Below are 14112 nucleotides of genomic sequence, written 5' to 3'. Positions count from 1 at the left end.
TGATACTTGAGACATGATCTGTTCCTGATGTGCTATGAGTATATAAACAGATCCATAAATGCCAGGAGCCATACCTTTATGACTGGATCTCATCTCATCTCATCTCATCTCATCTCTTCTTCATCCTCTTATCCGGGGTCGGGTCGCGGGGGCAGCAGCTTTAGCAGGGGACCCCAAACTTCCCTTCCCTTTGTATGACTGGATATTGTTGTGAAAACACATTTTAAATCAGTGAGCATTTTACGGACACATTGAGGAGCACCGTTTTGTGACTTAGCAGATACATTGATTTAAAACATGTCCTCATTATGTTGATAAAAGTGTTTAAATCTGTGCGGCGTTACATTTCATTAAAAATACATCTGCTGTTGCATCTTAACGTAGTGGTATACGTACAAACTCAATTTGTAGGAGACATGGGTGGGACATTTGAAAGTTAAAAAAATCTGATAATATTGATCGAGGGTTGTTTTTAGCCATGCTAGTGACGTAACTCGTGTCTAAGTACACGTAAAAAAATAATAAAGTCAATGGCAATGTCTGTCCGTCAGCAATCTCTTTGGTCCAAACTTAAATATTTTAACAACTACTGTATGAGATGCATTGCCGCCAAATTTAGTACAAACATTCATCGTCCCTAGAGGATGAACCCCACTGACTTTGGTGATACAATGGTGATTTTCATCTAGCTGGGTAGCTTTCATCTAAAAGTCGAAACCCATCAACTATCGGCCTGATGACGGTTTAGCCTCTGGAGGCAACGGCCAGTAATTCAGCTCTTGTATCGAGCGAATATCTGATGAACAGATGTGCAGACCGAGACTTCCTCTTACATGCGCCGGCCATTCTTTACAGTACGAGTCAATACTTTCTGCAGGTGTTGTAGGTTCAGGGGTCGACTCCTCAGAAGTGAAGCCAAAGCATCTCCATTGCCCCCTGATGGCTGGCTGCCGTATAGGTAATAAGTCCCGCCCCTCCATTTTACTTGATGCTATACAAAAGGGGTGAAAGGTCATGATTCAGTGCTGTGATTGAGTCGCCATAGGTCAGGCTGGTTGTATGGACGTCCCTTCGATGACGTGTCTCTACCGCCCAATCCGTACGGTCAAAACTGCTTGCAAAATTGGTCACTTTACTTTGCACAATTATTTTATCTTTCTATTTTAAATTTCTCATATTTACTTGTTAACCTATTTTTAATATTACCTCTATTTTTTATCTTAAATTATTGTTCTGTGTTGTTCTGTTATTGTTCTGTTATTGTTATGTAAATGTTATTGTTATGTTTAGGTTTGTCCTGTTAAATGTTTGGAAACTGTGAGCAAAGTATAAGCCGGAGTCAAATTCTCTGTATGTCCAACATACTTAGCAATAAACCTGATTCTGATTCTGATTCTGATTCTGAAAATTGCAACTAGGTGGCAATATTTTGGCTTCACTTTTGTACAGTGTGAGGAAGTTGAGCCCCGTCACCCATCTTAAGATACAGTCTGGGGTTTAGAGATTGCATCTGGCCAATGTTTTCCACCTCCTTTGCTCTCTACGCTGACTCTTCACCCTCATGCAGGCAAAGCCGGCTCAAACGTGATTGGCGAGAACTACTCGGACTGCAAACGGACTACAAATGTCAACCGGAAGGCTTCAGATACTAAAATCTTGTTGCCTACACATTCTGCATTCCTACTAACATATCTGAATTTACTTTCATCCAGGCGGACATGTGTGATATTAAAAGTCTTACCTACTATTAAATGGATTACTATGACAGTTGGGACACACTTTTAATAACAAGCAGCAGCATGTTAGCATTGTGAGAATGTTAGCAAACATAAATAATATCAATAAAATGTAAATATTTATATCATAGCTCTTCAAAGAAATAAAATCTCTGGATTTTATTTACATTTTACTGTGTTTTTTTTTTTATCTGAAGAAAGAGATTAAGTGACCGGTGTTTTAGAGCAGATGGCACAGTGTTGGTCTAAAGCAACAACATGAATTATGAACAGTGTATGTGAGTCGTCCTACATGTGAGCGCATTTCCAACTGGATGATCGAGTGTTTATTTGTTTTACCATGTCGTAAAAACATGAAAATGTACCCATGTCGGCCCACAAACCAGAGTCCATCTTTTCAGAGGTCATACTGATGTAGAAACGGCTTAGAAACAAACAATGCTACATGTTGCAGGGGAAAAAAGGAGAGAAGTGGAGAGTAAAAAGTGAGGGTTCTGTCCTGACCAGCATGCCCTGAGAGTGTGAAGGGACAAAGAGTGAAGGAGTGGAGGGGAGCTGAGGTCAGGACCTGGGCGCCGGGGAGAACAGCCATTTCCTGTTGACCCCTGTTTGCACTCTGGCCCCTGACCCCCTCCCTCCTGCTCCAGGCCAAATAGGGGCAGGGGTGAGGCGGTATTCAGTGTTTGTTGTATGTTTGGGGTGCTGCGAGTGGAGGAAAGGTGGAATTATGCACGGATGTTTGATGGCTGAAATGATGATCAGAGAAGAGGTGAAGGTTATGCATCGGACGTATCGATCAGGAGCTGTGATGGGGAGGGGTTTGTTTTACATTTCGAATGTGCACGCATTGACATGTTATCCTTGATTTAAGGTGATTTACAAGCGGGGAAAGAAGAATGAGAGGACTGGAAAATATCTGCATGCGCCACAAGGAGCTCTGGCTTTAAGAAAATCTCTCTGTGATAATCCTGCCTGTGTGACGGATCACCGCGGCTGCAGCCCGAGGCCTCTGTCAAGAGCCTCACTGATAGTCAGAGGAGGCGACGGAGTGAAGTGACTTATGATTGGGGAAAAGGGAGAAGATTACACTATTTATCAAGGAAAGGTCCTGCAGAAGCGAACGGCTTTGATGGTGGTTTATTTGAAGTGTTTGAACATCTGATAGAGTCAAAATGCTCCTGAGAGGTATTGTAAATCAAGAACAACACACGCTGTTTTGGGGGCTGTTTTTAATCATTTCCGCCGCCTGTTTGTGACTTTGGTCGTGGGAAGTTGCGGCAGAGGAGAGGAGAGTGCTGTAAACGCGTGTCTTTACACCATATATTTATCACAGAGCCCCGTGGTGCGTCTCGATGGGGGTTATCCTCTAATTATAATGTGTTTATTGGGATTGCACTTGATAGTAGAAGCTAGAGAACAGTTAAAGAAATCAAGGTACACATAGACACGGATTGCATGAAGTTAAGGGCTGAGATGACAAGAAAACTCAAGCACCTCAGGGCTCAGAGAAGCTGCTGTGTTCATGATAAAAAGGCGTTTGAGTTTCGAAGGAAAACTGTTGCAAAATGAGCAACGTTTTGCTCACAAAAGTACATTTATGAGCTGTTTTTGCACCAAAGTGGCTTTCAGTTTCTGCACTTCCTGTCAGACAGAGCCTAAAAACTATACAGTATACATTACTAACCTTCATATGCGTACTGTGTGCATGTGGGAGTTAATGGGTATACGTAGGTTATATGTGCAAGACACAATAAAATTTCTGTTTTTTGCAGTTTGTATAATAAATTAAGACTTAACTGTACAGGAAACAATACAAAACGCATTACCAATAGTTTTATTTTCTAATATGTAATGGATTTATGGGGCGGCAGTAGCTCAGTCCATAGGTGACTTGGCTGGGAACTGGAGGGTCGCTGGTTTGAGTCCCTGTGTGGACCATGAATGGAGCGTGGACTGGTGGCTGGAGAGGGACCAGTTCATCTCCTGGGCACTGCAGAGGTGCTGTTTAGCAAGGCACCGAACCCCCAACTGCTCGGGGCGCCGGTTACTGGCAGCCCCCTCGGTCTAACATCTCTCCATTAGTTGCATATATATAGGTCCTGTCTGTGCATGTGTGTATTTCGGGCCTGTGTGTGTAAAAAATGAAAAAATAGAGTGAAAATTGAATTTCTTCTTCTATTAACTTGATCTTTCTGGAGCTGCCTTACCAAAATCTGCGTTTTGTTTTCTTTTTGTTGAGTTTTACCAACTGCACACTCAAAAAAACAAGTTAATTTATGCATATTGACTTATTCGGGTATACATAATGTAGCTACGAAAAACCTGTTTAAACCCATGTAGTGTAAAAATAGGACACATTGGCTGACCTGTATTTTCAGATTATTTACGCCAACTACACAGCTCCTCTATACACTCCTCTCTAAAAACCTCCTGTGCCATAGCAAAGCCAACTGGCCACAGGTAGAATCAGACAACACACACAAACAGATAACCAAGTGACAAGTCTTACAAAAAAAACATTTTAATACTTTAACTGTATTTCCCATCGTCATTCAGAAATGTTTCAGCAGTCCGAGCGGAGTGGAGAGGGAGCCGAATGTTTAAAGAGTCCTTTGGCTGCAGCTCCCCTCACACACCGCCGGGACACACAAAAAATGTACTAGAAATGCTCACAGAAGATCGTGTGTGTGTGTGTGTGTGTGTGTGTGCGTGTGTGTGTGTAAATGGCTTTCAGTGTAACGTGTCTTGCTATGTGTGTGTGTGTGTGTGGGAAAGATCCTAAGGTAACGGACACCTGTCGGCATCTTAAGGAGGTCAGTGGTACGAGAGCGAGGCAGACTGGAAGTCATTCATAGTGTTTAGCTTCATGCGGAGGAAGAGCACTAATATTTCGACAAGCTCACGTGAAGCTGCATCCGCCTGGAGTGGCACACATAAATATAAAAATAGAATAAGAAAAAACTCAAAACAGCTTTAAGTAATGTGGGTGTGAAGGTGTGTGTGTGCGCGTGTGTGCAGGAAGACAAGGAGTAGTGAAGAAGGCGTGTTCAGGGGATCGAGTCCCATCCGGTAACGTCCATGTGCTGTCGCAAAAACTGGGGACAAGTATTCAGTCGGCCTTCCTGTCATTCATCAGGCATGATGGGAAGTGTAGTTTAAAGCATGTGTCTCGCCCACAGGACACAGTGGAGACATTTGGAGAGGAGGAAGCACTTCTACTCTGAGAGAGGTATGGCTTTAACCTGTGGGTCCAGACTGTGTGTGTGTGTGTGTGTGTGTGTGTGTGTGTGCGTGTGTGTTTAAGTGTAATGTTTATGTCTGCATTTGTGTGTCTGTGTGTGTGTGTGTGTGTGCGCGTGCGTGTGTGTTTAAGTGTAATGTTTATGTCTACAATTGTGTGTGTGTGTGTGTGTGTGTGTGTGTGTGTGTGTGTGTGTGTGTGTGTGTGTGTGTGTGTGTGTGTGTGTGTGTGTGTGTGTGTGTGTGTGTGTGTGTGTGTGTGTGTGTGTGTGTGTGTGTGTGTGTGTGTGTGTGTGTGTGTGTGTGTGTGTGTGTGTGTGTGTGTGTGTGTGTGAGAGCTACATTGAGGTCAGTGTCTTTCAGTGGGGAATGTAAACTTTCGGAGCAATGTGTCTTTTTTTCTTTAAATAGTGTTCAGTATGCGTCATTACACATACACAGCAGCACACACACACACACACACACACATACATACATATGTCACCGCTCACACACTCGCTCACACACTCGCTCACACACACGCACACATTCATACAGTAATTTGCCCTCACACGCGCACTCCCCCCAACAACTAGTGTGCGTGTATGTCCAGTCCCTGGGCGAGGAGCGGCTCTGCCGGGTGTGCGTGTGGAGGGGGGTGGAGCAGCATGGCGGCATGGGGATGCGGGCCCGGGTAAGGATGGAGGGAGGGTCCAGGGTGGGGAGGGTAGCCCGGCTGGGAGAGTAGAGCGCCGGGGTAGTCACCCTGCAAGGAAGACATCCCCTGGAGACCTGGCGAGGAGAAACAGAGAGGACACGTTTACATTTTTAATGTAAAGACGGATGTTTTTTTATGGATTCGGCTCCAAAGAAGTGAGCAAATATAATGTAATGTAAATAATCAAACCATCCTCATTCATTCAGAATCTAAATCCTGCTGCTTTAAGCCCATACTTTGACTTTCATCACCTTATTCCACTCTGTCTGACCTATATAGTATCACATATAAACTCTGTGTCATTCCAGTTCTTTAACATTATAAAACATTTTTTTTTCAAAGGTTTTAGATCTCTATAAGATCCCCGAGTGAGGCTGCTGCTTGTTTTTTTTAACAGCATTAGAAAACATGAATATCTATCTATCTTATAGATTTACTTATTATCTATATGTGGTTGCCTTCTCCATCTAAAGGAATTAAGCGCGGTGATAAAATCAGTCATTAAATTCTGTTGAAATGACAGTGAACACAGACAGAGGGTATGCAAATACTGAGCAAATATAATGTAATGTAAATAATCAAACCATCCTCATTCACAGAATCTAAATCCTGCTGCTTTAAGCCCATACTTTGACTTCCATCACCTTATTCCACTCTGTCTGACCTATATAGTATCACATATAAACTCTGTGTCATTCCAGTTCTTTATCATTATAAACATTTCCCTAAATTCAGAGGGATATATCTGGTAGTTTTCAAAGGTTTAAGATCTCTACAAGATCCCTGAGTGCGGCCGCTGCTTGTTTTTTAACAGCATTAGAAAACATGAATATCTTAGATTTACTTATTATCTATATGAGGTTGCCTTCTCCATCTTAAGGAATTAAACGCGGTGATAAAATCAGTCATTAAATTATGTTCAAATGACAGTAAACACAGACAGAGGGTATGCAAATACTGAGCAAATATAATGTAATGTAAATAATCAAACCATCCTCATTCACAGAATCTAAATCCTGCTGCTTTAAGACCATACTTTGACTTTCATCACCTTATTCCACTCTGACACTCTGTGTCATTCCAGTTCTTTATCCTTATAAACATTTCCCTAAAATTCAGAGGGATATATCTGGTAGTTTTCAAAGGTTTAAGATCTTTATAAGATTCCCGACTGAGGCTGCTACTTGTTTTTTAACAGCATTAGAAAACATGAATATCTATCTATCTAATAGATTTACTTATTATCTATGTAAGGTTGCCTTCTCCATCTTAAGGAATTAAACGCGGTGATGAAATCAGTCATTAAATTATGTTCAAATGACAGTAAACACAGACAGAGGGTATGCAAATACTGAGCAAATATAATGTAATGTAAATAATCAAACCATCCTCATTCACAGAATCTAAATCCTGCTGCTTTAAGCCCATACTTTGACTTTCATCACCTTTACCACTCTGAAACTCTGTGTCATTCCAGTTCTTTAACATTATAAACATTTCCCTAAAATTCAGAGGGACATATCTGGTATTTTTCAAAGGTTTTAGATCTCTATAAGATTTCTGACTGAGGCCGCTGCTTGTTTTTTAACAGCATTAGAAAACATGAATATCTATCTATCTAATAGATTTACTTATTATCTATATGAGGTTGCCTTCTCCATCTTAAGGAATTAAGCGCGGTGATAAAATCAGTCATTAAATTATGTTCAAATGACAGTGAACACAGACAGAGGGTATGCAAATACTGAGCAAATATAATGTAATGTAAATAATCAAACCATCCTCATTCACAGAATCTAAATCCTGCTGCTTTAAGCGCATACTTTGACTTCCATCACCTTATTCCACTCTGTCTGACCTATATAGTATCACATATAAACTCTGTGTCATTCCAGTTCTTTAACATTATAAACATTTCCCTAAAATTCAGAGGGATATATCTGGTATTTTTCCAAAGTTTTAGATCTCTATAAGATCCCCGAGTGAGGCTGCTGCTTGTTTTTTAACAGCATTAGAAAACATGAATATCTATCTATCTAATAGATTTACTTATTATCTATATGTGGTTGCCTTCTCCATCTAAAGGAATTAAACGCGGTGATAAAATCCGTCATTAAATTATGTTCAAATGACAGTGAACACAGACAGAGGGTATGCAAATACTGAGCAAATATAATGTAATGTAAATAATCAAACCATCCTCATTCACAGAATCTAAATCCTGCTGCTTTAAGCCCATACTTTGACTTTCATCACCTTATTCCACTCTGTCTGACCTATATAGTATCACATATAAACTCTGTGTCATTCCAGTACTTTATCATTATAAACATTTCCCTAAATTCAGAGGGATATATCTGGTATTTTTCAAAGGTTTTAGATCTTTATAAGATTCCCGACTGAGGCTGCTACTTGTTTTTTAACAGCATTAGAAAACATGAATATCTATCTATCTAATAGATTTACTTATTATCTATGTAAGGTTGCCTTCTCCATCTTAAGGAATTAAACGCGGTGATGAAATCAGTCATTAAATTATGTTCAAATGACAGTAAACACAGACAGAGGGTATGCAAATACTGAGCAAATATAATGTAATGTAAATAATCAAACCATCCTCATTCACAGAATCTAAATCCTGCTGCTTTAAGACCATACTTTGACTTCCATCACCTTTACCACTCTGAAACTCTGTGTCATTCCAGTTCTTTAACATTATATACATTACCCTAAAATTCAGAGGGATATATCTGGTAGTTTTCAAAGGTTTAAGATCTTTATAAGATCCCCGAGTGAGGCTGCTGCTTGTTTTTTAACAGCATTAGAAAACATGAATATCTATCTATCTAATAGATTTACTTATTATCTATATGAGGTTGCCTTCTCCATCTAAAGGAATTAAACGCGGTGATAAAATCCGTCATTAAATTATGTTCAAATGACAGTAAACACAGGCAGAGGAGCTGTGGAAGTGTGTACAAAAACCAGCTCTTACACATCATTAAATAATAACTGACCCATACTTCACTTATGACTATGAATATTTATACTCATAATGTTTAATGAAAAAGCACAGTGAGGATTAAGAGAGAGAATAAACATTTATATCTTATTTCCTGTTTCTCAGTCTACTCATGTCCTATTCATTTTTGACTTTGAGAGGTAACATTTTTCCTCGAGTGGCCTCCGTTGATTTTCTTTCTTAATTTATTTATTTCTTTTCATGTAATGCACACAAAGCGCCCCCTAACCCACATGTTTCCAAGACACCAAAGGTTCTTTTGCAGCATTCGACTGTTCATTCATTACAAAATTACAGGTTATTCAACAGTTCAGTCTCAAACTAAATATTCTGCCTTCTCTCCAAAGCCTGGCATAAAAATCTGATACCAAAAAAAGTTCCTTTCCTTAACCCAACTCACATTTTTCACTGCCATCCAGTCAAAATAAATTATAATAAATTTAATTTTACAAAAAAAAAGAGTATGTCTCTATCCTCATAGACAGGATAGTAAAGCAAAAATGTTGACTTTCAACAAACAAAGTCTGTCCTTCTCTGGAATAACTGTTTAAATCTGCTGGATTTGAAGGATACGGAGGTGATATCCTATATTTGTCTCTTTGTCAGTGAACCCACGAGACCAAAGACCAAAACGAGCCGTGTGATCGTCCTCAGCCCGTCTGTGGCACTCAGACATAAGCCCATAAGTTTCCCTATCTACGTGCTAAATCCTAAAAAATACATAGTTCTGTATTTGAAATTGTTAAATCATTTCCACAAACACCCTTGCACTGTAGTTTTAACATCACTCAAACAGGAGGATGCACGCGTTGGGGACTATTTTCAGCTGCGGATTCATCCAGATATGGTGCTCTAGTGAGCTTTTCCCTGCTACAGTGTGGTTTTTAAATAGTTTTTTGGGACAACAATGTATCTTTGAGGATCGGGCTTTAAAAAAAAAATCCATCATCAGCCTTATCCTAGTATATTTTGATCTGCAGTCTGTAAGCGCATGGGCAGGACTTCCCTACGGACTACTGTACCTGCTGTCCGGAGCCCGAGGTGGGCCTGTCCGTCAAGCCCGTAGCCCCCAAGAGCGGCTCCCTCTGGGCTGTAAGGACCTCCCTGACCTGTGAGACAACACACACACACCGTCAGACACAAATATACAACACACTCGTATACACACACACACGGTTGTTTACTTGCGACCAACCAGCTGACTGACTTATAAACACGGACCTGAGCGATTTGACTGGTCAATCATCGGCTGAACTATTCTCCTCCTGGCGTTGATGAACCTGCACACGGGTAGAGAGACATAAAGAAAGAGTGTGTTCAGAGAGAGAGAGAGAGAGAGAGCGAGGGACGAAGCCACACATTAATGAAGAAGAAGGCTGACCAGGAGACTATTAACCTTTTCCATTTTACAACCACTTAACCCTTTCAGAGGGCAGAGTAAATCAACGTTAAGGCCGAGCGGGTATCGATCGCCCTGCGATAATTGATTGATCTGCATCGACCGGGTGACTCTGTGTGCAGCAGGGGTACGAATACAAACATATACATTACCAGATTACAAAATCTATTGTTTAACATGTAGCACAGACTTCATAATGTGCTTTTGTATGTGTTTCTGTGTCAATACCTAAGGCACAGAAATGGCACTTTATGAAAGATGTAATGGCTCAGCAACATGGAAATGTGCTGTGTGTGTACATGTGTGTGTGCGCCTGTGCAGATTCATGTGTGCCGGGGGAGGGAATGGGGGCAGTAAAGCATCTGATTATTGGATATTGATTTTCAATTCTGCTTTATGAACATAGAGCGAGTGGATTGTACTGTGCTGCAGCTTCAGAAAAAAATGCTTAGCAGGACATTTCTGCCTCTTTTACAAGCCTCTCTCTAACGAAGTAGATTATAGTCTTCTCTGAAAGTCTTGTAAAAGTGAGACCTTTCATTTAACTGACATGTATTTGCACAAGTGATGCCCAATCAGGTGTTAGCAAGGAAGAGATGTGACTTGTAAAATATATATTCCGTTCATTTCTGCACCACCAACATGTTATTGATGCGCCGCGCTGTTAAATTGAAAGTTGACGCTTTACATTTAAACATGACAGCTTAACTGATTATTGATAAGTCACAGGGCTAGAATTAGTGTATTGATTGAGAGTGCACTGACCAGTTGTTGACCTGTAAGATGGTCAATCCTGTGTCCTGGGACAGCTGCTTCTTCTGCTCCTCAGACGGGTACGGGTGCTGGGAGAGGACACAGAACGAGGGTCAAAGGGGACATTCTTTACTTATTTTCAGGTTCATGCTTGTATTTTGGGTTTCTACCTGATGTTTATAAGCTTTAATGTTCACAAAACATTTTTTGTTCTCATACTGACTTTATGAATATCCCTGTATTTACCATCTGTCTGAAACACTGAGACCCCCTCTGAAAAAGCCCAGTCTGCTCTGATGCGTTAGCGTTTTAGGTTTTCCGCACTCAGGGTCTCTGCACCGTCATCGCAGCCAGGGAATGACTGTAAAGGTACTGTAGCTGTAACTTTCTACACATACATAGTATAGTTGTGACATCCCAACCATACAAAAGTCCTTACGGCTCATTTAAAGGCACCGTTTCTGAATACGGGCTGTTCATTTTGACACTTTCACAGTATTTATACAGCACCTGGACTTGCTTTTATCATAAAAAAGACTCACTTTTTTACAATATGGGACCTCTAAAGTGATCCAAACACACCAGACTCAGACTCACAACAGAATAATCTCTAGGCTACTTGTGACATACTGTAACTTCAGCTTAAATCTACAATGAACTAATGTAGGTGAGAGAAAGCTCAGTGTGAATACTGGTGACCTTCCAACAGAATTCATATCTGCACTCACTGCATTTTCAACCTCAGCAGGCCCTCAATCCCCTCCCTGTGTTTCTCTCTCACACACTCACTGTGCTGTCATAATTGGAGTGAAGCAACATTTGACCCGACTCATTTAGCAGCTAATTACCTCACCAACAATTATTCACTTCATTTCTACCACTTCCACGGTTATTCAGCAGCGAGCATATTCACACAATCACTTAATCCCCTGACTTTTCATTTCATTAAATTGACCTCCATTACACACCCGGTTCCCCCTCTCTGTCTGTTCTTGTCAGCGATGTTTTGCCTCACACTAAATCCTCTCTTTCAGTAATTAGTCTCTCATGCAACGCTGGATACCCGCTTTCTTTTCTTTCATGTATTGTGGAAATCCGGTGTTTTTCTACGTGTAATAGTTGAACTTTGATGTGATGACAACATGAATAAGCGTTCTCACCGACAGGTGCTGGAAGAGCCACGCTCTCATGATGTTCGTGGCCACTTTGGGGAAGATCCCCCTCTTCTTGTTGTTCCTTCTGTCTCTGTCGGAGTCGTCGTCGTCTCCTGTACTGGGGGAGGCCCCTCCTCCGTCCAGACCGTCTCCTGGAGGGACACACACATCGTATCTCAGGAACCGTTTCAGTGTCTATCAACTGATACCAGCGCACAGTTTTGGGGGATATGTTGTATGCATTTAATTTTTTTAATTTGACCCAGACACTTTTCTGTGCATTTTGTATAATTTGATTCCAGATTAACCAGATTTCCATGCAAATTCACTCTAATAGTAATAATAATAACAACATTAAAGCATTCTTATGTGAGATATGATATATGATATATAAATATTCAATCAAACTGTCATATCCACAGTATCTGACATTACAACGATGATTATGCTAATGAGATACATTTATATGGTTAATCTTAATCTTACTATGTGTACTTTTAATGACACCAGTGTAACTGAACTGAGGTCAGCATCCTTGCGTGTGTTTGCACTCTATAGGAGCGAGGGAGCATCCTGGGGGTTACAGGGCTGAAGGTGATTGACCAGCACCATCTTGACAGACAAGGTCAGTAAAGTGACACTGTGATTATAGTTTGGGTAACATTTCACAAATGACGTGTTGATGTTGTCCGTAGTTTTCCTCCAATGGCGGCCACATTCCCGTTTCACTGGATTCAACTTTTTTTGTGCTAAGGTGGACATTTCTAAGCTAACATTAGCTAGTGTTGTGCACTGTTGGCTGTAGGGGAGCTGATGAGTGCCTTACCCGGGTAAAGCACTCGGGAGGGCACATAAACATCAAGTCCTTTACATGGAAATCAGTTGGCAGTTTGTTATAGACAACTGAGAAAGTTTGGTTGGTTGGTCTCGGTTTTGAAGTTGCATGAAAATCTGTTCACGCACTGGCTATGCATGTAAATTGCGTCACATAGTACCTTTAAGACTAAAAGATCTAAATGATTTTCTTGATATGTGATAAATTGCAGTGTTTATAACACACACGGTATTTTCACTGTGTGTGTGTGTTTGTGTGTGTGTGTGTGTGTGTGTGTGTGTGTGTGTGCGCGTGTGTGTGTGTGTACCTGTGTCGCTACAGTTGTCTGCTGTGCTGTGTGACGGGAGGCCACAGGTGCCTGGTGTTCCCAGAGGAGTAGTGGCACATTCATCAGGCTCCCGTAGCCATGATGCATTCTGCAGGGAGAGAGGAGAGAGAGAGAGAGCAGAGGTTGGAGGTGCAGTCATGGGAAGATGGGGAATTCCCGGCAGGTGAGAGAACACGGCGCCTGATGCAAAACGTGATCAGCTGGACAGGTGAATAATGACGGAGACTGTCCTACAGTGTTACTGTGTTCTGTTTGGCATTCTGTCCTCTGGCAGCTTGTCTCACCTGCTCCGACAGGCTGGTGCAGGATCCGGTGAAGTCCTCCATGTCAGACTTGGAGCCGCCCTCCCGGTCATCCAGGATGAGGTCTGTGGGCATTTTGCCCTTCAGACAGGTGATGTAGCGATGGCAGAAGTTATCGCAAAGGTCATGCACCTTTGGGAACAGATTTACAGTCATCAGTACGTACTGTGGACGAAACTTCCTTATCACTGCCTAAAAAGGTCATAGTGGGGCTGTGACAGTTAAAGTGAAAGTTCTCTTAAAACAATATATATATATATATATATATATATATATGCCCATGTGTACATTCATGCAGTTTTTAGGTGTTATCATTCCTCCTGTTTATTCTGGTGATCAAAAGGAAAAATGTCGACCTATCCCTTCATATATTTCACAACCTAACTAAAGTTTCCTTCCAAGGTTTCCAAATTAAAATGCAACAATCTCAACATAATTGGATTTAAAACTCTTTAACAAATGTGCAGTGATAATAACTGCAACAGCACATGATTATAGTGTTTAGACTTGGATATTAGACCCTCCTCATTATCCCAAAGATCTCTGCTTCATTGTCACCTACGGAAACCTAACTTCATCGGTCTGCAGTCATTGCTCTTGTCATTGTTTGTTCAGCCATAGTAACGGTTTACTCGCAACACTAGCA

At 41.1% G+C, this 14112-nt stretch overlaps 1 protein-coding gene across 1 annotated transcript in view; it reads right to left on the bottom strand.

The window, feature by feature from the left end:
- Positions 1–5547: 5547 nt before the first annotated feature.
- meis3 (myeloid ecotropic viral integration site 3) overlaps positions 5548–14112 on the bottom strand; it is a gene marked incomplete at its 3' end in the record, with an annotated part of 14913 nt that continues 6348 nt past the window's right edge. The window contains exons 6-12 of the mRNA XM_083914359.1: positions 13449–13598; positions 13144–13252; positions 12008–12153; positions 10860–10936; positions 9917–9975; positions 9718–9804; positions 5548–5747 (exon numbers count right to left, since the gene is read on the bottom strand). Coding sequence (XP_083770485.1) covers positions 5548–5747; positions 9718–9804; positions 9917–9975; positions 10860–10936; positions 12008–12153; positions 13144–13252; positions 13449–13598 — 828 coding nt within the window. The remainder of the gene's footprint in view (positions 5748–9717; positions 9805–9916; positions 9976–10859; positions 10937–12007; positions 12154–13143; positions 13253–13448; positions 13599–14112) is intronic.

Source organism: Echiichthys vipera (genome assembly GCF_963691815.1).
Source record: "Echiichthys vipera genome assembly, chromosome: 5".
Taxonomy (NCBI): Eukaryota; Metazoa; Chordata; class Actinopteri; order Perciformes; family Trachinidae; genus Echiichthys; species Echiichthys vipera.
Note: the sequence above shows the minus strand (reverse complement) of the source record. Positions and strands in the feature narration are given on the sequence as shown.